The following is a 22,799-nucleotide window of genomic DNA, read 5'->3' as shown; positions in this document are numbered from 1 at the left end:
AGGATGCAGGTGTCTTAGAGTGATGGTGTGAGGAACCGCTTGTATCCCATAGCAGTGCTAGCGCCTTTGGTCCCAATATTTTCCTAGCGATCAGGCATCCCAATTTATTAACCTTGGGGCTGATTATCTCTGAATGCAATCTCATTTGTATGGCCTTATAATAACTACTAATATCAGGTAGGTTAAAACCTCCTTTAGATCTAGGGAGAATCAGCCTGCGGTAAGCGAGTCTAGGTCTAGCCTGATTCCATACAAATGCCGAAAATGTTTTCCTGATCAGCGTCAAGAAGTGGTGGGGTAAAGGCACTGGTAATGCCTGCATTAAATACAGCAATTTGGGGAGTACATAAGTCTTGAGAACATTTTTCCTCCCTAACCACGTCAGGAAAGGGATTTTCAACTCTTTCAGTTGAATTCTAATATCCGCTAAAAGTTGGGGATAGTTCTGGGAAAAAAGTTTATCCGGGTCTCTAGTGATTTGCACCCCTAAGTATTTGATGTGTTCGTTTTCCCATTGGAAAGGATAGTTCTTTTTGAGGTGGGCAATTGTCGTCTGAGGGGTGTTAATACCCATAGCTACACATTTGGCCAGATTTATTTTAAAATTTGACGCAAAACCGAATTCATCCAGTTGCCTCAACAAAGCAGGGAATGCTGCTATCGGGTCTGAGAGTAGAAGCAGCATATCATCCGCAAATGCGGCTACAGTGTGGGACTGGGACCCAATACTTAATCCCTGTATATCCTTATCCTGCCTGATGGCCTGTAACAGGGTCTCCAAACATAGGATGAAGAGGGTAGGTGAGAGCGGACAGCCCTGTCGGGTCCCATTTTGTATTTTAAAATGAGGCGTGAGAACACCATTTATGCGGATTCTTGCCGTGGGGCAGGAGTACAGCGACAGCACAGCGGTTATAAACTGAGGGGGAAACCCAAATTTGCATAATGCAGCTTCCATGAAGTGCCAATCGACTCTGTCGAATGCCTTTTCGGCATCTGTACTCAACAGGGTAAGCTTCTGACCGTGACTCAAAGCATATTGCTGTGCCTGTATTACCCGAAATGTGCTGTCCCTGCACTCCCTCCCCCCCACAAACCCCGACTGTTCCGGTGAAACCAGGTCCCCTAACCAAGTTGCTATGCGGTATGCCAAAATTTTTGCCCAAAGCTTGATATCCACGTTAAGCAAGGATATTGGGCGATAACTAGATGGGAGATTTAAGTCCTTCCCAGGCTTAGGCAGGACCGTAATGTGTGCTTCTAACGACTGTTTAGGGAGAGCAGTCCCAGTCAGCAAGGAATTGAACAGTGAGACCAGATGTGGGCCCAATATAGTGAAAAACTTTTTATAATAGGCAACAGTCAGGCCGTCCGGCCCTGGACTCTTGCCTTTAGGGGTCGACTTTAAGGCTTTCTTAACCTCCTCTATGGTCACCGGAGCCACCAGTGCCTCCTTGCCTGCGTCTGGTAGAGCTGGCAAGTTAAGCCTTTGCAAGAATGAAGCTGTCTTATCCTGTCGATCCTTCTGAATTTCTTTAGAGTCTCCCTTCCTTATGTTATACAAGTCCTGATAGTACTCGTGAAACACCTTAGATATAGCCTTGGTGTCTGTGGAGATAAGACCATCTGCCGACCTCATTTGTTTAATATAGGACTGCTCCTCCCTTTTTTTTATCATCGCCGTCATGACTTTACTTCCCCTATTGCCATGAATATAATGTTTATGTTTAACCCGTAGATATGCCTTGGCCGCTTTAACATTAAGCACCGACTTCAATTCTTGCCTGAGTGATACAAGCTGTTCAAACTCTTTTGTGGCTAGTGATCTTTTATGTGCTCTTTCTATCTGAGATATTTGCGTTAGAAGCTCCACAATGCGTTTGTTCCTATTTTTCTTAATATGTGTACCTAACGCAATGAATTCTCCCCGTATTACCGCCTTGTGTGCCTCCCAAGAGACAGCCGGTGACGTGGCCGTGCCCACATTTAATTCAAAATAATCTTGCAATTTTTTCGCAATCGAGCTTGTGTGTCAAGAATAGTGTGATTAAGTCTCCAGGACCACTCTCTCCCAACTAGCTCTGGAAGCTGAAAGGCACACAGCACCATTGCGTGATCCGACACTGTTATACTATCTATTTTAGCAGATTTCACTAGAGGCAAACTATTCTCTGGGAACATAAGGTAGTCCAATCTCTGGTACGACCTGTGTGGATTAGAATAAAATGTGTAGTCCCTATCAATCCCATGTATAGATCGCCAGACGTCCACCAATTGTAGTGCTTTCAACCGCATTTGTAGAGATTTCAGGGCCTTAAATGAGACCACTGATCTTTGGGTTGATGAATCCAGTAATGGGTTCAATGTCACATTGAAATCTCCCCCCAGTAAAACCTTGCCGAATGCAAAAGCAGAGATTTTTTCTAATGTTTCTAGCATCCACTGTACGGTTCTGACATTGGGAGCATATAAATTGCACAGTGTAAATTTAGTGTGGCCTATTTCACAGTTTAACAATAAATAGCGACCATCCGGATCAACCAACTGTGAGTGAAAAGTAAAAGGGACGCACTTCCGTACACCTATGCTGACCCCTTTGGACGCATTCCTATCTGAGCTTGCGTGGAACCAATAGTGGAAGCTAGAGTTACCTAAATTAGGGATATGACTAGCTGTGAAGTGGGTCTCCTGTAGCATAATAATATCTACTAGAGCCGACTTAACAGACCTAAAAATCCGACTTCTTTTTACTGGGCCCTTGCATCCGTGGACATTAAATGTCGCCATATTAATGACTAACGGCGCCATCTTTGTGTTGTATAGTAGAGGACATCCAGCTTGAACTAATCAGGACCAAGTATGGAGTATGTAACAAAAAGAACTTCAAACTTATTAGACAATACATAGTGTAAAACACCAACAGTGATACTAATGGGTCAGAGTCCTGGGTAGGGCTCAATACCCGGGGGGTGGTAATATGTATCAGAAGCATATCCTGATCGGCCTAGATCCTTCTGATATACCCTACATCTGCACGCTAGTCCTAGTATATGTAATTTCAATTAATCATTTCTATTGACCATTAACAGTGCTCTTGATATTCTCATAGTTAAACTAAACATGTTTTGCGGAGACCTTGAGCACGACATACAGCCCCAAAGAGTGCAGTAAATCATATGTTAGAGAAGGGTGAAACAGAAACGTTAAGCAATGCAGATAATACCTCTCCCTTAAGCACACAAGGGAAGCAAGTCCATCCTTCCACATACGTGGACTCAAACCACAGGTATCCGCTATAGGGTCATATGTCCATGCCTCTACTTGCTGTTTTCCTGTTCTTTCCACTCCTTTGCTGCTTTGGCTTCATCCATGGGGTGGTCGCCGGTAAAGGTGGCAGTTCATCTTCTGGAGAAACCGGCAGCCAAGATGGGATCTCCACAGGGGTGATGTCCATCATTTCCCAGAAGGGGACTAAGTCCGCCGGTGCTCTCACGGTGAATCGGCGGTTTCCAGCTGTTATTAATATGCCGAATGGAAAAAGCCACCGGTATGGAAATTTTGAAGCACGTAGGAGATCCGTTAAAGGCTTCAGCAATCTCCTTTTCTGGAGGGTAGATGCTGCCAGGTCCTGGAAGATCTGTATATTCTCTCCTTGTAGCGTCACCTCTTTTAATTCTCTTGCTTTTTGCAGCAGTTCCTCAGTGTCCCTATAGCTCAATAAGCCGCATATGATGTCTCTGGGATTTTCTGAGGTGCCTGGCTTGGGTCTCAATGCACGATGAACCCTTTCCACTGTAATGCTCTGTGCTCTCTCCTGCCCCAACAATGAGGAGAACAGTGCTTTCATCACATGTGCCTTGTCAGCAGCCTCAGGGAAGCCCCGTATCCTGATGTTGCGGCGGCGGTTTCTATTCTCTTGATCCTCCATTTGTAACAACAGAGTGTTCATGGCTCTTGTATGTGATCCCAGCGTGTCTTTGACCGCCGTATTAAAGGAGAGCATGGCATCCTGCACCTGTTCTAAAGACTCTACTCTGTCCCCAATATGGCGGACATCCGTCTTTATAGCAGCTAGATCCGCTGCGATGGGTGCCAGAGCCCTCTGTAGCGCTTGCTCTATAAAGTCCCTAGTGAGCGCCGCTGCACCCGATTCTGCCTGAGGCCCGCTCACCTCGTTCGCGTCCTCGTGCAGGGTTTCAGGACTCGAGGTCCCGCAGGAGTCTCCCTCTGCCTGCCGCTTGGGCGCCATCTTTGGCGTTCGCGCCGGGGCCTGAGGTGCCGATTTCTGAAGATACCTCTCCATGTCGGATTGGTGTTGCGGGTCTTTTCTTTGTTCAGTGGTGACTCTGGTCTGTTCTTTGGACTGAATCTTCATCTTTATGATTCGGGTATCGCTGTGACAAGGCTTACTTAGGATCTAGTGGCGGGAGCTCCGCTCTCAAGCAGCCGCCATCTAGCTCGGTCAGGCCACGCCCCCTCTGGACAAGCCTTTTAAAAAGGGATTAATCAAAACTAACAAGCACTTGAGGCTACTCTTACAATCAAGAGAGATGACAAACTGGGTGCCACATTTCTGCAAATCATTTTTGTAAATACTTTATTCATTGCCAGCAGACCATTTTATGTGGAAAGTAGAATTGTACATTTTAGGAAACTGGAAAACAATCTCCATTCAGCGACGTCTGAACCTGATAAAACGTAACATGAAAAATAATACTTTAAATACTGACTATTAGGATGACATGAGTCAAGACACTATGAGGGTCATTTATTATGTCTCCCTATGACAGATTTTGCCATAAAAAAAAGGTCACACCACCCCATTTATGGTTCTCATACCATCCTCCATCACTGGAGAGTGGCAAGGGCAGTGTGGGGGATGGGGCCTTCAGTCCTAGCAAATTTACTAATGTTTAAAGCAGGAAATCTAGGTGCAGAGACTGGCGGAAGATGCTCCTAATTTATGATGAGGTCTGCGTCTTGTCATAAATTAAAGGGGTATTTTCATCTCAGAGATTGGTGGCATATCCTAGTGACATGCCACAATGTCAGATAGGTGTGGGTCCCACCTACAGCACACGCTCCTATCTCCAGAACGCGGCCGCCAGAGCAAAGGAGAGTGCACAGTGCACAATCTCCGAGGTGAGCAGAGGATATCAAAGACTAGGGTAAAACCGCAAATCTTTGATGAATGACACCCAATATTTTTTTCCCATCTTATATCCAGTATGTATTTTTTTCCTTAGTTCACATATATTATTGAATATAGCTGGAAGTGCTGTGGCTATCAGATCAGAACCTGTTCTGGATAAAGATCTACACAATCCAAACAGGCCAGAGAACATGTGTACAAGTTAGGCCTCATGCGCGCGGCCGAGAGCGGACCGTGGAAACCCGGCTGGGATTCCTGCTGACAGCATGAGCGCGCGGCGTCATTGGTTGCTATGACGCCGGGCGCTTCATGCAGCCGCAGCTGTACAGTAATACACTAGTATAGTGTATTACTGTACAGCTGCGGCTGCATGAAGCGCCCGGCGTCATAGCAACCAATGACGCCGCGCGCTCATGCTGTCAGCAGGAATCCCGGCCGGGTTTCCACGGTCCGCTCTCGGCCGCGGAACACGGCCGTGTGCATGAGGCCTTACACAGTAAACCATAAATGTTTATCTAGTCCAGAAGTATCCATCTTCCTCAATTTTCTGTGGATGACGGCTGTTCTCAGGAACCAAGTTCTTTTTCACAGACCCCATGGTCTCCTCATCCACCGAGTTTCAGCTGCACAGAGGGCGTCTGAGCAAAATGTAGCTCAGTTCAGGGAGTTCATCATCTCAAGAGCTTGTTTCAGTTCTAGGAATACAAGAAAAGATTATAAATAAAACAAATTTATTAACTATCCATAGGACGGGTGATAAATGAACGAACACAGTTCAACTACCATGAGAATGGGGGTCTCTTGTTGAGGCCAGTGCTGTCCCATACCGTGAATAGAGCGGTGATCAAGCATGCAGACTACCACTCCAACATAGTGGTCCCAGCGGTTGAACCCCCAGCAATGATATACCGGTATTTATCACCTGTCCTCTACATGGAACAGGTGATAAACGCTGTATGAGGAAATGGCGCACAGTGTGCACGGCGCGTCTCTTCCTGTTCGCCACTGCTGTCTATGACAAAGCAGAGGAGAACAGGAATAGAGAAGGGAGACGGCATGCGCACACAGTCTCCTCATAAAGCTGATCGGCAGGGGTGCCGGGTGTCGGACCCCCGCCGATCTGATATTGATGACCTAACCTCAGGATAGGTCATCAATATTAAAAGCCTGGACAACCCCTTTAATTATGAAATACCCAGATTTCAGAGGAGCGAGTCCATTGGGGGAATAGCGCTCTGTGTGCGAGCATGATCCTCCATTCTGGACTTGCAGGAGCGCAAGGCATTATCATGATTTCTAATACTATGTACATGACCTTATGGGTACAGAATCATGGTGACATAAGGCTGGCAGTATGATTCTGTGGAAGTAAGGTCAAGCAGAGGCACATAGCATTATAAAACAGTATAATGCCGTGCGCTCCTGCAGTCCAGAATGGAGGAACACACTCACACACGGAGCAGGACTACAATGGACTCGCTCATCTGCAAGAGCCCTTACAACCCTGTTTCTTGTGAATAAAGAATGAATGGAGAATTGTCCTGCTGAACAGCAGTCTGTAGAGAGGAATAGGCACTCGCTAAACATCAGCTACAGTGAAATGTCTTTAAGCCTTTCCTGACTGCCCGCTGGATATATTCGTCCTATCAGCACATACCCCGTGCAGACAGCACGTATATAAATGGTGAGGAAGCGCTTTAATCTGATCAGCGCTGGGATTAAAGCTCCTGCAATCTAGCAGGAGCATGTGGGGTCCTGGCTGTGAGACACAGCGGGGACCCTGAGGAGAAGACATGGGGCAGTTTATTACCGCTTCTGCCTTCTCCTGTGCCAGGGGGACAGTGCTACACGAGCGCAGGAGGAGAGCAGGAAGAGGCAGAGCCGTTTCCTCTGTTATGCCCGGCAGTCTCGTGAACGGGGGTCTGGAGCAGAGGCAGAGCTGCAGGGTCTGAGGAGACCCTGATCGGCTCTGCCTGTGTGTAATGCCCCCACAGGGGGCTGTTTTCCCCTGTAACTGGGGCTCCTGTGGATGCCCCAGTTACAGTGGAAACAGAGGGGGGAAAAAAGTCAGTGTCCTCCAGAGGTCTTTTAATGAGCTCCTGGGGGACATATGTGCTAAAAATAAGTTAAAATCTAAGTAAAAAAAAAATACTAATAAAAATGTAAAAAATAAATAAAAACTGAGTCGCTAACAGAAACAGTCACCATAGTCGCCCCAGTTTGCTCAAACCTATACATGTTCTATATGAAGACGATCATCACAAAATAGGGAACCCATTGCAATAATTAATTTTTGAGTCAGTTTTAATATTTAAGAAATAAAAAGCTATAATTATAATTAGGCCTGGAAATGAAAGTAACTTCTGTAATCTGTAGTGAAGGTATCCTCTGCAGCCAATGAGGATGCCGGTAATTAAATTCAATGCCCCAGGTCTAGCTTACAGAGGACCTGTCACCACTCCTGACATGACTGTTTTAATATCTTCATGCTTTCCTCATGTAATAACTATTCTGGAGCATCTAGAAAACGTCTGTAAGTGGGTAAGTAACTGGCTCAATGATAGAAAACAGAGGGTGGTTATTAACGGTACACACTCAGATTGGGTCACTGTCACTAGTGGGGTACCTCAGGGTTCAGTATTGGGCCCTATTCTCTTCAATATATTTATTAATGATCTTGTAGAAGGCTTGCATAGTAAAGTATCAATTTTTGCAGATGACACTAAACTGTGTAAAGTAATTAACACTGAAGAGGACAGTATACTACTACAGAGGGATCTGGATAGATTGGAGGCTTGGGCAGATAAGTGGCAGATGAGGTTTAACACTGACAAATGTAAGGTTATGCAGATGGGAAGGAATAATACAAGTCACCCGTACATACTAAATGGTAACACTGACATGGAAAAGGACCTAGGAATTTTAATAAACAGCAAACTAAGCTGCAAAAACCAGTGTCAGGCAGCTGCTGCCAAGGCCAATAAGATAATGGGTTGCATCAGAAGGGGCATAGATGCCCGTGATGAGAACATAGTCCTACCACTTTACAAATCATTAGTCAGACCACACATGGAGTACTGTGTACAGTTCTGGGCTCCAGTGAACAAGACAGACATAGCAGAGCTGGAGAGGGTCCAGAGGAGGGCAACTAAAGTAATAACTGGAATGGGGCAACTACAGTACCCTGAAAGATTATCACAATTAGGGTTATTCACTTTAGAAAAAAGACGACTGAGAGGAGATCTAATTAATATGTATAAATATATCAGGGGTCAGTACAGAGATCTATCCCGTCATCTATTTATCCCTAGGACTGTGACTGTGACGAGGGGATATCCTCTGCGTCTGGAGGAAAGAAGGTTTGTACACAAACATAGAAGAGGATTCTTTACGGTAAGAGCAGTGAGACTATGGAACTCTCTGCCTGAGGAGGTGGTGATGGTGAGTACAATAAAGGAATTCAAGAGGGGCCTGGATGTATTTCTGGAGCGTAATAATATTACAGGCTATATCTACTAGAGAGGGGTCGTTGATCCAGGGATTTATTCTGATTGCCTGATTGGAGTCGGGAAGGAATTTTTATTCCCCTAAAGTGAGGAAAATTAGCTTCTACCTCACAGGGGTTTTTTGCCTTCCTCTGGATCAACTTGCAGGATAACAGGCCGAACTGGATGGACAAATGTCTTTTTTCGGCCTTATGTACTATGTTACTATGTTATTCTTATGGCTCTATGATGTGCCATTCCTTTATTATTTCTACTAGAAGTCATGAATTAGTTGCTATTAGCCTTCAGTAAGGGTACAGAGGGGAGGTAACCAGTTGGGGGGGGGGGGGGGGTACCTACACAGACTCACTCTATCCAATCAGTGCTGCCTTATTCAGACTGTGCAGGTACACCCCCCCAACTTGTTACCTCCCCTCTGTACCCTTACTGCAGCCTGCTAGCAATTATTCATAACTTCTAGTAGAGATAATAGAGGAATGGGACAACATACAGACAGATAGTAGATAGGTTGGAAAAAATGGACCTTTTGGAAAGGCGCTGCTGCAGAAGGCAGTCAGGACTCGGTAGATAAATAAAAGGATTTTTATTTATAGTTTCGTCTACGCGTTTCTGGGGCTGACTGCCCCCTTTATCAGGACAATGAATCAGTGTCTATTATGGGTGTGGTTGTTTTATTCATTCTGTTTGGGCGAGCTAATTCCGGCCCCTGGGGGGCGGGGAGGTGGGAGCGCACGTGGTCTCCTTTGCATGTGTGACGCCCACAGGAGGTACGCTGGATGCCGGCCTGAAGTTTACTCTGCGATCCTTGCTGACGTGGTGTTTGTGGGTGGTGTCTTAGCCACATAAGGATACGTTTGTGGGTGGTGTCCTATCTGGGCGGGGTCTTTGCCACATTGTGATGAGTTTGCTAAGGCCGCGATGTTTATGGGCGGTGCATTGTGGACAGATGCGCTCCTTTGGGCAGAGTGGATGTCGCATGAGAGCATGATATTTTCAGCTGAGATTTTGTGGGATCCCGCACTGACTCACACTACGATGTTCTGCTGCTGCTTGGGCTGTGGGGGCAGACAGGAGAATAGGGAACCCTGATATCGCTTGCATATTGTATTATATGGGAGAATATATAATCTGTTATTTTTTTCAATTGTTATGTTCACACAAGGTGTGTGTGAAGAGACCATTTATTTATAAGTTGTCACAACCAGTATGTGTGGGAGTACTGAAGGGATGATTGGCTGGATATATGCAAAAAATATCTCTGATGGGCCCACACGTCACTATTGGATGTTGGGAGAAACAGAGGATTGTGGTGAAAAGCAAAATCGAGAAAAGAAAAAGAGTTTTAAAGGGGGGGGGGGGGATCTTTTCCCCTTCTTTGGAGATATATCCACGTTTTTTTGTGTGCGTTGTATGAAGCCGGGATCCTTGACGAAGGAGCTACACCGAACAACTGGTCGGCAGGGGTGCGTGATGTCAGACTCCTGACGATCAAAATGTGATGGCCTATCACTTAGTAAAGGCTGGGCAACCCCTTCAAGAATGAGGTACCCATCAGGTTTTGTTAATGTAGGATTAGAAGGTATTTTTAATTGGTGGAAAAGATAAGTACTCCTGAAATATTTTAACAGTATATATATATATATATATATATATATATATATATTTTATGTGAGACATATTTACAGGTATTAAACAGTATACAGTCTTCTAAATACAGATTGGATAGACTTGCAGGATAACAGGCTAAACTGGATGTACAGATGTCTTTTTTCAGCCTTATAAACTACACCGCCTGTCCCAAAAAAAGGTCGCCACCTGGATTTAACTAAGCAAATAGTTATGAGCCTCCTATTGGATAATTACTGCATGGGCGATTATCTTTCAGCTGGCAACAAGTTATTTAACCCCAACCGATGCAACGAGTTGCTTCTCATTTCTTAAACAACCATGGAAAAGATGTTACTCTGTTTGAGAAGGGTCAAATCATTGGCATGCATCAAGCAGAGAAAACATCTAAGGAGATTGCAGAAACTACTAAATTGGGTTAAGAACTGTCCAACGCATTATTAAAAACTGGAAGGATAGTGGGGACCCATCGTATTCGAGGAAGAAATATGGCAGGGAAAAAATCCTGAATGATCGTTATCGGCGATCTCTTAAACGTTTGGTGAAATCAAATCGAAGAAAAACAACAGTAGAACTCAGGGCTATGTTTAATAGTGAAAGTAAGAGCATTTCCACATGCACAATGCATAGGGAACTCAAGGGATTGGGACTGAACAGATGTGTAGCCGTAAGAAAACCACTAATCAGTGAGGCAAACCAGAAAAAAAGGCTTCAATTTGCTAAGGAGCATAAAGATTGGACTCTGGAGCAATGGAAGAAGGTCATGTGGTCTGATGAGTCCAGATTTACCCTGTTCCAGAGTGATGGGCGCATCAGGGTAAGAAGAGAGGCAGATAAAGTGATGCACCCATCATGCCTAGTGCCTACTGTACAAGCCTGTGGGGGCAGTGCTATGGTCTGGGGTTGCTGCAGTTGGTCAGGTCTAGGTTCAGCAACAGTAGGTGCTCCAAGAATGAGGTCAGATGTCTACCTGAACATACTGAATGACCAGGTTATTCCATCAATGGATTTTTTTTCCCTGATGGCACGGGCATATTCCAAGATGATAATGCCAGGATTCATCGGGCTCAAATTGTGAAAGAGTGGTCCAGGGAGCATGAGACATCATTTTCACACATGGATTGGCCACCACGGAGTCCAGACCTTAACCCCATTGAGAATCTATGGGATGTGCTGGAGAAGGCTTTGCGCAGCAGTCAGACGCTACCATTATCAATGCAAGATCTAGGTGAAAAATGAATGCAACACTGGATGGAAATAAATCTTGGGACATTGCAGAAGCTTATCGAAACAGTGCCGCAGCGAATGCGTGCCGCAATCAAAGCTAAAGGCGGTCCAACGAAATAGGTGGCGACTTTTTTTTTGGGGGGGACAGGCAGTGTGTGTCACTATCTAGATTGAGGCAAATAATTATTTCAGCATCTAAATATCTAGTCACTAAGCAGAATAAGGTTATAGCCAAGTCATTTTCATCTTACCTGTTAACAAAACTCTTAATTTACTGGCAGACATAGTCACATTGACAGGTCTGGAGCCATCAGAATCTTTCACACCCAGGTTTAGATGGACTACTGGTTCATTCACCTCTTGTAGTATACTGGAGCTGAGGGTCTGGTCTACCCGCCAGCTCAGAGAAGATAGTCGTGATACTGCAAAGGTAAAATCGGGAAGCTATGAACATATGGAAAAGCAGATGGATATCTGCAATCACAAATCCAAAAGCGCAACAGAGTATTTCACAATGACCAAATCGTAAACTACAGGAAAGACACAGGTTTAGATGACAGGAAATAAAAAAATATTTCATATGAATTTAAATCTGCTGTACAAGTGATGGTTTATCCTGAGTCACTCCCTCCCTGTTCGGTACTAACCCTGGAAGTCAGTGCTGCACACCTGCAGCTGTGGTAACCATCTGCATCCACTACATGGCGGACAGAGCTGTGAAGTTCCAGCACTATCCCATTGATCAGTGGCAGTGTTGAAACCCACCAATCAGATATTGATGCCCTATCCTGAGGATAGACCATCAATAGAAAATTCCTTGATTACCCCTTTAAAGTTCCTTTGTAGTCTAGGGTAGAAGAGGGAGTTCGAATTCAATTTCCTGGTGGTCTAGGATATATGGGGGGCATATTTAAATTTCTGGTAGAAAAGGATAAAATAGGGGCGATCTAAGGAGGGTTACTATTTATTTCCTGGTGGTCAAGGATAAAATAAGGAGTTACAAGGGATTCCTCTCCCTAAGGCCTCATGCACACAGCCGTTGTTTTGGTCCGCATCTGAGGCGGCTCGGATGCGGACCCGTTAACTTCAATGAGGCCGCAAAAGATGCAGACAGCACTCTGTGTGCTGTCCCCATCCGTTGCTCCGTTCCGTGGCCCCGCAAAAAAAATATAACGTCCTATTCTTGTCAGCGCTTTGCAGACAAGAATAGGCAGTTATATGTAAAGGCTGTCTGTGCCGTTCCGCAAATCGCGGAACGCGCAAGGATGCCATTCGTGTTTTGCGGATCTGCGATTTGTAGACCGCAAAACACACCACGGTCGTGTGCATGCAGCCTAAATGGAATGGTATTGCAGGTTGGTCCAAAATTCCACTCATGGAGTGCGATCTATGTATCTCCCATAGAAATGAATGGGGGCGGTGGTTGTACAGGAACACCACTGCTCTATTCTGGCAGGGGACTTAAAGACCCCTTGTTCTTGGCATCTGAAGTCTACACCCCTGTGATTTGAAATTAATAACCTATCCTATAGCTAAGTGATAAATACTTTTAAAAGGATAACTGCTTTAATACATGATGGCTCACTCACCTCCCCAGGCTCCATCGATGTCTCCTGCTGTGTCATGGAGAGCACATCGGATTCAGCTCCCCTTCCTAATCATACAGATCAGTGCCGAGTAGGAAGAGAGGAAAACCGCCGTGAACAGCCACACATTTCACTAAACGTTTGGTTGGAAAGTTTAATTAGCGCTTTACCCGACCAATATCTAAATGCAGTCATACAATTTTTAGCAAGATTTATATCTTGCTGAAAAGTGTATGTTAAATGGGTTGTCTGACTTAGGCCTCATGCACACGGCCGTTCCATTTTTTGCGGCCCATTGTAGAAATGCCTATTCTTGTCCGCAAAACGGACAAGAATAGGACATGTTATATTTTTTTTTGCGGGGCCACGGAACGGTGCAACGGATGCGGACAGCACACGGAGTGCTGTCTGCATCTTTTGCGGCCCCATTGAAGTGAATGGGTCCGCACCCAAGCCGCAAAAACTGCGGCTCGGATGCGGACCCGAACTACGGTCGTGTGCATGAGGCCTTAACCTGTGCCCCATAAGAGAAAAACAAAACACACACTCACCTGTCCACGGTCCAGCTGGGCTGCTGCCCCGTTTCCAGCCACTTCCGGTCCCCGCAGGCAGGGAAGTCGCTTGGCCCTGGGACCACTGCAGCCAATCACATCTGCTTGAACATCACGGCACAGCAGTGGTTAGTCCATAAAATATGCTGTGCTGTGAAAGGAAAGCTAGCGTCCCGACACGAGAAGATATGAGATTACCAGTGGACATTCAGCAGCACACAGCTATATACTCACAGCGGAGACTGTTTTCTCTCAGGGTTTCCTGTAGGGCAGTCTGCTTCTCGTCATAAGAGCGGCAAAGGGAGACAGCATGTTCTGTGGGAAAGATCAGTGAAAGAAATATACTTCACTGAACTTCTTCTGTATACAGCATGTCACAATGGACACATCGGTAATATGCCAAGACTGATCCTCACCTCTGGGGAGACCCAGCTGCTGGAGCTCACTGGACAAGTTGTCACCGCTCACATTATGTTTGGCAGCACTCGAGAGGATAAAACAGAGGACAGCAACCGTGGCTTTGATGTCACCAGACTCTGCAGACGAAATGGAAACCTGGGTCATACAGTGTGCATGCTTAGAAAACACATGTTCAGACCTGAAAGATTATCACAACCTCCAGCGTACATGAAAAAGGTAAAAGATTCCCTTTACTAGCCAAATTATTTGCCCGGTTATCAATGCTTGCAACTCTTTTGCTTCTGTGTCCACATGACAGTACTTCTGACCTTGGCTCATCCCTGTTGATGGCCTATTCTGAGAATAGGTCCTCAATATTCTACTCCCGAAAAACACCTTTAATTCCTTCAAATCCTGGTCCAATTCAATGGAGCTAAGCCGTGAGTGGACAGCAGTGTGTCTTGAAGCGGCAGCTGTCTGCACACCACGTCAACATAGGACATGTTCCTTCTTGGCGCAGTCCCTGCTTTTAACCACTGGGCGATCGGCAGTGCTGCCTCCCATTGAAAGCTGGCGGAATTTTGGCCTAATCCAATAGGCTATTTATTAAAGGGGTTATCCGAAACTATAAACTGCCCCCCATGTGCCGGGCCCCTCCCTCACACAGAATATACTTCCCCTGTTCCGTGGTTCCCGCACTTCCGCTGCTGCCTCTCCCCGTGCACCGATGAAAACATCCAGTGTCCGGGGGAGCAGCCAATGGCAGGCAGGGACAGGGATGAGCCCCCCTATCAATGCAAGTGACGCTAGGGAGGCTCATCCCTGTCCCAGACTGCCACTGGCTGAAAAGCCCAACACCGCTCCCCCTGTAGACACCGGATGTTTTCATTGCCGCACGGGGAGAAGCAGCAGCGGAGGTGCGGGGACCAGGAGCGGCGCAGGGAGAGGTGTCAGTATATTCCGTGTGAGGGGCCCGGCACATGGGGGGCAGTTTATAGTTTCGGATAACCTCTTTAAGCTCATCCTGTGGCATAGCTTCGTAGGCATACAGTTGTGGCAGAAATGGAGACCTCAGGTCAACGGCTGCTATGGCAATGCATCAGCACACTGGGATTGCATTCATGCGATGGGTTAGATGGGGGGTGGGAGAGATGGACAGAGGGATGCTGAGGCATCTAGGGGATTAAACTGCAAGGATCAGAACTTTCCTTGATCCCAGTCGTGCCTAAGTCCGTGCTGGGCTCCCATTCTGTGCTCACTGGGACCCAGTTGGTCTTGGCTTCCTCGGCCAATCACCAGCCAACCTCTGTAAGGTGTAAAGTATGTCCCATCATTTTCATGCACTTTTAAGAGCCTTTTATGAAATGGTGGAGGGAAAGTAGTCCGTTTTAATGGTTGCACATCTTTAGTGACTGCTTACAAGACCCTTTTGGCTCCTTGTATTGATCACTATGCTGATGTGTAGAGCTTGACCAGCATTTGAAGGAATTAAAGGGTTTTCTGGGCGTAGAATATTGAGGACCTATCCTCAGAATAAGTCATCAATAGGGATGAGCGAACTTCTGTTTTCAAGTTTGGCATACAAGGTTCGGGTTATCTAAGAATTCTGTTATGGATTCCGCTACCACGAACCATAGCGGAATCCATAACAGAATCCTTAGATAACCCGAATCTTGTATTCTGAACTTGAAACCAGAAGTTCGCTCAACACTAGTCATCAATATCCGATCACGGGGATCCGACACCGATGCATCCCCACTAATCGGCTGTTTGTAGAGACTGTGGTGCTCCCGTGAGCATTGTGGCCTCCTCACAGCATACTAAGCACGGTGCCGACATTGTAGCCCAGGCTCATTCACTTGGGACTGAGCAGCACATAGGCCATGTGACCAATGAATGTGTATTAGCTGGCTAAGGAGCAGGCTGCAGCGCTCATTGGAGAGCCCAGGCCTCTTCAAATCTGCGAGGGTGCCCAGGGTTGCACCGTATTCAACTCCCAAAAAAAACATTTAAAGGGGGTTATCAGAGACTGTTGACCGAGGGGAGCAGGTCTCCGCTGCGGCCAGCGATTAGTGGTCATGTATCCACGAAAAAAACCCTCCCAAATTTGATTTCATGGGGAGCAGGCAGACAAAGAGTCGGCTGTGGAGCAATAGAGACTGAACCCAGCAACGGGGACCAGAAAAGTATGGCTCGGCCCCTCTGGGAGGTCTTGGATTACCCCTTTAAGGGGCTGTCCTATCTGGACATTTATGGCTTAATAGGATATGCTATAAATATCCACTAGGTGCAGCTCTCATCTCTGGGACCTGCTCCTATTTCAAGATCGAGGCCCCACTGTGCATGGAGAGCATGCAGTGCATTTGCGGCATCCTGTGCATTCACTGCTATGGAGCTTCCAAAAATCGGCATGAGTATGCTCCTCTATTTTCAGAAGTCCCACAGCAGAGAACGGAGAGGACACCAAACATGTGTGGCTATCCCTGCATTCGTAGCTATAGGACTTCCGAAAATTGCCAAGCCACCTTTCAGCTAATTTCAGAAGTCCCATAGCAGGGAATGGAGAAAGCCAAGCATATGCAGAGTGCTCTCGAGTCATGGTGGGACCCCATTCTTGAGATAGGAACAGGTCCAGGAGGTGGGGCCCACACTTATCAGACATTTATTTAAATGACCCATCTTATTCATTTCTCATAGATGTCCAGAAAGGACAACCCTTTTAACACAACAGAAGAAGCAATAAAATAAAATTTATCATCCGAGTAACGTTTTTTTTATTTAATCTCACTTCCTCCTCCTTAATTCACTTCGTTCAGACACTAGGCAAGCTCTTCAATATCAGCTCAAAAAATCTCTCTTAATCAGGTCAATGCAATAAACGAGTTGCCATACACAGAGAATGTGTAAAGAACCGTGCAGAGAAAGAAATGAGTAATACAGAACTGTAATATGATGTGTTGCCATGTAAAGAGGGTGTCGCATCTAGAAAACCCCTTTCCATTGATACGGTTGTCATAGTGGAGGTTCCGAACAGAAGACTCCATGCTCTGGAGGACACAACAGGACCATGCATTACACTGGTCGTCAATTCATTTGATAGAGCATCGTGTCATAGTAGATCAGGGATCAGCACCCTTCGGCACTCCAGCTGCTGTGAAACTACAACTCCCAGCATGCAAACTTACTTAGCTGTTCTTGTAGCTCCCACAGAAGTGAAGGAAGGATTCTGGGAGTTGTAGTTTCAGAACAGCTAGAGTGCTGTACTAGATTATGGGTAGTCTGTAACTGCCTGCCGCCAGGGGAAGTAATAGGTATAGGCAACTACATTTAGTTAAAGAGATGTCTTATTTCTGATGTCAAAATTATTTTTCCTCTATCAAGAGTATAAACTATCTTCTCAAACGCAGTAGAATTGATGTCATACCGCTAGGATACACCATTACTTGCTCACCGATGGGGGTCTAACTGCTGTAACTTCCATGATCCCAGGAATTAAGGAGCCACAGCGCAGCTAGTGGACGGGTCAGAGCTGTCTAAGGAGCTTCTGCCCCTTTATTCTTGGGAAAAGCAGTGTTCCCAGAGGTCAGACCCCCACCAATAATGAAGCCTTGGCATAGTCTATTAATATTGCACACATTCTTCAGATGGGTAGACCCCTTTATAAATTGCTGATTTTGTGCAAAGAACCATTCTTTAATAATCTGCCAACTGAAGGATTCCCATAATCTGTCATAAGACACTAAAGCACATAATAGAAGTCACCAAACCAAGGGAGATGTCTCACCAAAGCGGGCATCAGCGGTCAGCTTCACTATCTTTTCATACTGTCAAGTAAACACACAGAATCAGGTTAGTCAGTCCTCCAAGACCATCGTCAGGACTTATCTTCTTCTATGAACACTTACATCAATTGTTTCCCCCAGCTGCTCCTTCAGAACTTGGGCACAGATCAACTTCAACTTAACAGAAGACTAAGAGAGGAAATAAAAGACACTGAACACAGCAGCAAGAACATGGTGATCTCTGAGCATCGCTATCTGTGGCTGAAGTCCAAGCCAATATGTAAACTACTGCTCAGTTTCCCTATTCATGGCCCCCAGGACCTAGACCATCACTTATAGTCGGTAAAGTTTGATGAAATAGCTTAGACCTCAACTGTAAAAACTTGCTCCCGAGATGTGCCTCATCTACATCCATGGGGCGTTTCGCAATCTGAGAAGTACGGCCCTAAAGGGGTTGTCTGCTTTTTACTATTGATGACCTATCCTCAGTATAGGTCAGCCATATCTGATCGGCGGGGTTCAACACCCAGCGTCTCCGCTGTTAGAAGAGAAGGCCACGCTCATACAAGCGCTGCCTTCTCTGCTCTGTTTACCTGCTCGCCACAGCAATTTGAAGTATGGCACCCCCATTCACTTCTATGGGAGGGCTTTGTCTGTTCAAGTGCATAGGAAGGAGCTGTCCCATAGAAGTGAATTTACACCTGCTCACCACTGCCATTTCTGCAGAGATCTGCCTTCTCTTTAAACAGCTGATCAGTGGGGGTGACAGCCGATCTGATATTGATGACCTGTCCAAAAGATATGTAATCAATAGTAAAAAAAGCGGACAACCCCTTTAAAGGGGTTGTGCCACTAATAATACTTATCCACAGAATAGGGGATAAGTGTTTGACTACTGGGCATCCAACCACTGGGACCACCACTGGAATGGAGGTCCACAAGTGCTGCTGAACTGCCCCACGTGAGAATAAGAGAACATAGCAGGGGTGTGCAGGCGTGTCCGCCGCGCCTTTCACTTCTATGGGACCGCTGCAAGCCCTGTACCCCGAAGAGGTAGTCCAAGTTCAAATAAAAATGGGTAAACGGCAGGGAGGGAATTAAAATAGTAAAACACGCTACTCTCACCGGTTCATACTTTCTCCAGTCAAATGCCACCACTCTGGTCCTCCCGGCCAGTGGTGACGTCACATGCAGTATAGGAGCCTGTCATCGCTACAGACAAGAAGATGACATCATGGCAGCAATACTGGGGAGGTACAGGGGTGAAGCTGGAGCGGAGAGGGTTAACTTCTTTGGAGCCCAGGTTGGTCATCCTCATTTGTTAATATCCCCACCCCAACTTCTGCCCGCCCTTCTTTTCCCTTGCGTCCTCCTCCTCTGCCAGCGAAATCCCGCGCCGAAATCAAGAGAAAGGTTCCCTTTAAAGGGTACAACATTTTCAAAGATATAACCTCAATGGATATTTGTTTCCCTGCTGGAAAGTGTTGGAATTTGGTGCAATGGCCAAGACACCTACTAATCGCTGCTTACTTCATACCCCCAGCTAAAAAGACAGCCAAGTATTACTCAACTATTTTAGCCAAGGTGCTGATCTCTGCCAAAACCCAGTCCGGGCAATCCAGATCCCCACAGAAACGGAACCTCTGGAAAGAGAGAGAATCAGAGAAGTTATACAGCCAATATGACAATGAAGACAAACTGAAGGATAGAGGTTCCCGGCTTGTTTTCTCTGCTAAAAAAGAGAGATCCCAAACAGAAACCGAGCAGCCCCCATTATAGCGAGATCTGCTCTGCTCCTTTCGGGTCGGTTCTGGATCCAACACTACCGTTATCTTCATTATTCAGATTTGCTATTAGCGAAAAACAATAGAAAAATACCGGTGGTGAACCAACCTTATAAGACGATTAGGCAGCTTTCTAATAGACACGTGTTTCAGTTCATCACCATTATCTCTGCTTGCTGTCAATGAACTGAAACATACTAAAAATTTTCTAGACACATCCAATGGGCGCATGCTTGTTCTGCACCTATCTGTTCCATTCACTGAGCGCAAGCAGCGATCTTGACAATGGTGAGGAAGTAAGGTTTAGAACAGAAGTCAGCAACCTTCGGCACTCCAGCTGTTGTGAAACTACAATTCCCAGCATGCTCCATTTGTTTCTATGTGAGCTCTTAGAAGAGCAAAGCAAGTATGCATGCTAGGAGTTGTAGTTTCACAACAGCTGGAGTGCCGGGGGCTCCCTACCCCTGGTTTAGAATATAAGAAAGTTATGACCTCTGATTATACAAAGAATAAACTTTATATAAAACCAGGAAACATTTGCTTTAGCTATGTAGTAGGGGTGGGCAATATAAACGATACACGATATTATTGTCATACATTCGGGCAACGATATAGATTTTAGTTATATCGCGATAGATGACCACGGAGCGGTAGTAAATTGAAGAATCTTCTCACTCACCGCTCCGTGGCCTCCCGTGCACACAGCGTCAGCGGGCTGGCGGTGACATCAGGTCTCTCCCAGTGCATGCTGGGAAGACGTGGTCCGTCTCCTGCGGACTCCATCAGCCAGCCGCGCACCCTACAGGAAAGGTAAGTATATTAGCAGGGGCCCGAACCAACCGGAAAATGGGGGGGAGGGGTGGGGGTGGCAATGGCATGGGGCTGATGGCGCTGGCTGGGGGACATGGATGATATGGCAATGGCATGAGGCTAATGGCGATGGCTGGGGGACACGGATGGTATGACTATGGCATGGGGCTGATGGCGCTGGCTGGGGGACACGGATGATATGGCAATGGCATGAGGCTAATGGCGAGGGCTGGGGGAAACGGATGATATGACTATGGCATGGGGCTGATGGCGCTGGCTGGGGGACATGGATGATATCTCAATGGCATGGGGCTGATGGTGCTGGCTGGGGGACATGGATAATATCTCAATGGCATGAGGCTGATGGCGCAGGCTGGGGGACATGGATGATATCTCAATGGTATGGGGCTGATGGTGCTGGCTGGGGGACATAGATGATATGACTATGCCATGGGGCTGATGGCGCTGGCTGGGGAACATGGATGATGGCAATGGCATGGGGCTGAGGGTGCTGGCTGGGGGACATGATGATGGTGGCAATGGCATGGGGCTGATGGCGCTGGCTGGGGACATGGATGATGATGGCCATGTAATTTCTGATCCAGAGCCTTTACCTGACCCCTCTAGACTGGTTCCACATTTCATCAACGGTTAGTAGCTTTTAGACTTCAGCTCCACTATTCAGCATAATGCTCACTGCTTAGGTGATAGTCTCCTTAATATAGTAACATGGGAGTTTGCTCCTAGTATAATGTTCCTAGTGCACCCCAGATACATATCCTTATAGAGTCCACCATTGTGCAGTGTTTAGACCTTGATGATTCCTGTCCATGAGAATAGTCATACTCCATAAAAAGGCTCCATAGCTATTAGTTAGCTTCACTTCAAAGGCTTGATACTACTTTCATAATAAATTGTTATAAGTGATGTAATCATGTTCATATTTTGATTTTCTAATAAAGATAATATATATTTTAAAACCATATGGGATTCTTTTGTACTCATTAATTTAAGGTGTCCATGTAATTTGTATACATACAGAAGAAAATAATATCTATATATATATATATATATATATATATATATATATATATATATCTATCTATCTATCTATATATAAAGATTTTAGGCCATATCGCCCATCCCTACTATGTAGCCTGCACAGTTGTTACGTTGTTACTTCGCCAGCACAACTATTTTTATTACACTTCCTCAAGGAACAGCAGAAGGGAACAAGGTGGCTCCACTGTATGGGCGCTATTTGTCCCTAGTGTGGGGACTGTGAGGCAGACTGGTCCTACTTAAAACGTAGACTGCGTAAAAGCACCACATTCCTGAAGAATACATTTGTACCAACTATCGCTTGGCTAAGACTGTGAACATTGTCGCGTCCTCTTATTTAGCAGGACTAATATAGACGAGCTAGACGCATATTTGACGCAACTTGATTTCACATTATGCACCAAATCTTTAGTCTCGGCACAATCACAATGGTACACTATGAACACTGCTACTTGGAGCACCTGGCTGATCTAGGCGCACACCTGGAAAACGTGGCATGGCAGTGGCTACATGGTGACCTTGGCCACGACCAATGTTAGCAGTGCAAATATGGTTGGATTTTTGTGTGATTCTCGGGTTGCAATGCTGCAAGCCCAGTCTGTTCAATAGCCGCACTGCTACACAGCGACCAAGATCACCTTGTAGCTCCTACCTAAGGGTCTATTCACATGACCGTGTCCGTTTTGTGGACCATAAACCACAGATCGGCAAAATATGGGCACCCCGCATTGCAGTGCGCACCCATTTCATTCAATGGTCCACAATCCGCATGCTGCGGTACGGCTGCACTGACCCAGGCAGGTCCTTGCCATATGTATGGCTGCAACATGTGGATCACGGAAGTCGATGGGTCCGTATCACGATGTGGGGTGCACACAGCCAGTGTTTTATAAAATGGAGACGGTGGTGTGAGTGGACCCTAAGGCTCATGTATGATACACCACACATGGCCGACAGGAATGCACTATGACCAGGACAACCCTTTGTAAGCCGGACTGATATGGATGGAGCCAGGTCCAGGTCAGAACCATGTCTCTGATGAGCTATGGTCACATACAGGGGGACACCCCGCCAGGCTCCGGTCACACTGTACCGGAACCGCAGCAGTTCGGGCCCATAGAGTGAGGAGAACAAACCGCAGAGGTACACACCACACAACGCCATTTATAAGACGTTATCACGGGCGACACATGACTAGACGGCGCCAGCCTCACCATATCGGAATCTGAAGCCTCTTCGGTCAGCTGACCAGGCAGCGGTCATGTGATCTTCCCCAACGTCTTCCCTTTAAATAAACTTTATTCACACGAGCAA

At 46.2% G+C, this 22,799-nt stretch overlaps 1 protein-coding gene across 2 annotated transcripts; it reads right to left on the bottom strand.

Annotated features, from left to right (window-relative positions):
* Positions 1-5,564: 5,564 nt before the first annotated feature.
* COMMD4 (COMM domain containing 4) lies at positions 5,565-22,759 on the bottom strand. 2 transcript variants are annotated; one of them, XM_044279768.1, is made up of 8 exons: positions 22,700-22,759; positions 19,401-19,472; positions 17,953-18,018; positions 17,832-17,871; positions 14,065-14,184; positions 13,883-13,963; positions 11,763-11,933; positions 5,565-5,847 (listed from the first exon to the last, which is right to left on the bottom strand). In XM_044279768.1, the coding sequence occupies exons 1-8, from the start codon at positions 22,700-22,702 to the stop codon at positions 5,807-5,809; spliced, it is 594 nt and encodes a 197-aa protein (XP_044135703.1). In that variant the 5' UTR covers positions 22,703-22,759; the 3' UTR covers positions 5,565-5,806. The 2 variants fall into 2 exon arrangements, with proteins under 2 accessions (XP_044135703.1, XP_044135702.1); XM_044279767.1 differs by having other exon boundaries at positions 22,637-22,714.
* Between the last annotated feature and the right edge of the window lie 40 nt (positions 22,760-22,799).

Source organism: Bufo gargarizans, chromosome 2 (genome assembly GCF_014858855.1).
Source record: "Bufo gargarizans isolate SCDJY-AF-19 chromosome 2, ASM1485885v1, whole genome shotgun sequence".
Taxonomy (NCBI): domain Eukaryota; kingdom Metazoa; phylum Chordata; class Amphibia; order Anura; family Bufonidae; genus Bufo; species Bufo gargarizans.
The sequence above is the reverse complement of the archived record's forward strand: the minus strand, read 5'-3'. Positions and strand labels throughout refer to the sequence as shown.

Bases quoted from the DNA above. Each gene is read 5' to 3' on its own strand.
- COMMD4 (XM_044279767.1), bottom strand. From the start codon at position 22,702: ATGGTGAGGCTGGCGCCGTCTAGTCATGTGTCGCCCGTGATAACGTCT. The intron at 14,185-17,831 runs GTGAGACATCTC...TTTCGTCTGCAG, and splicing joins GACCGCTGATGCCCGCTTTG to AGTCTGGTGACATCAAAGCC. The intron at 5,848-11,762 runs GTAAGATGAAAA...TTGTATTCCTAG, and splicing joins ATTAAGAGTTTTGTTAACAG to AACTGAAACAAGCTCTTGAG.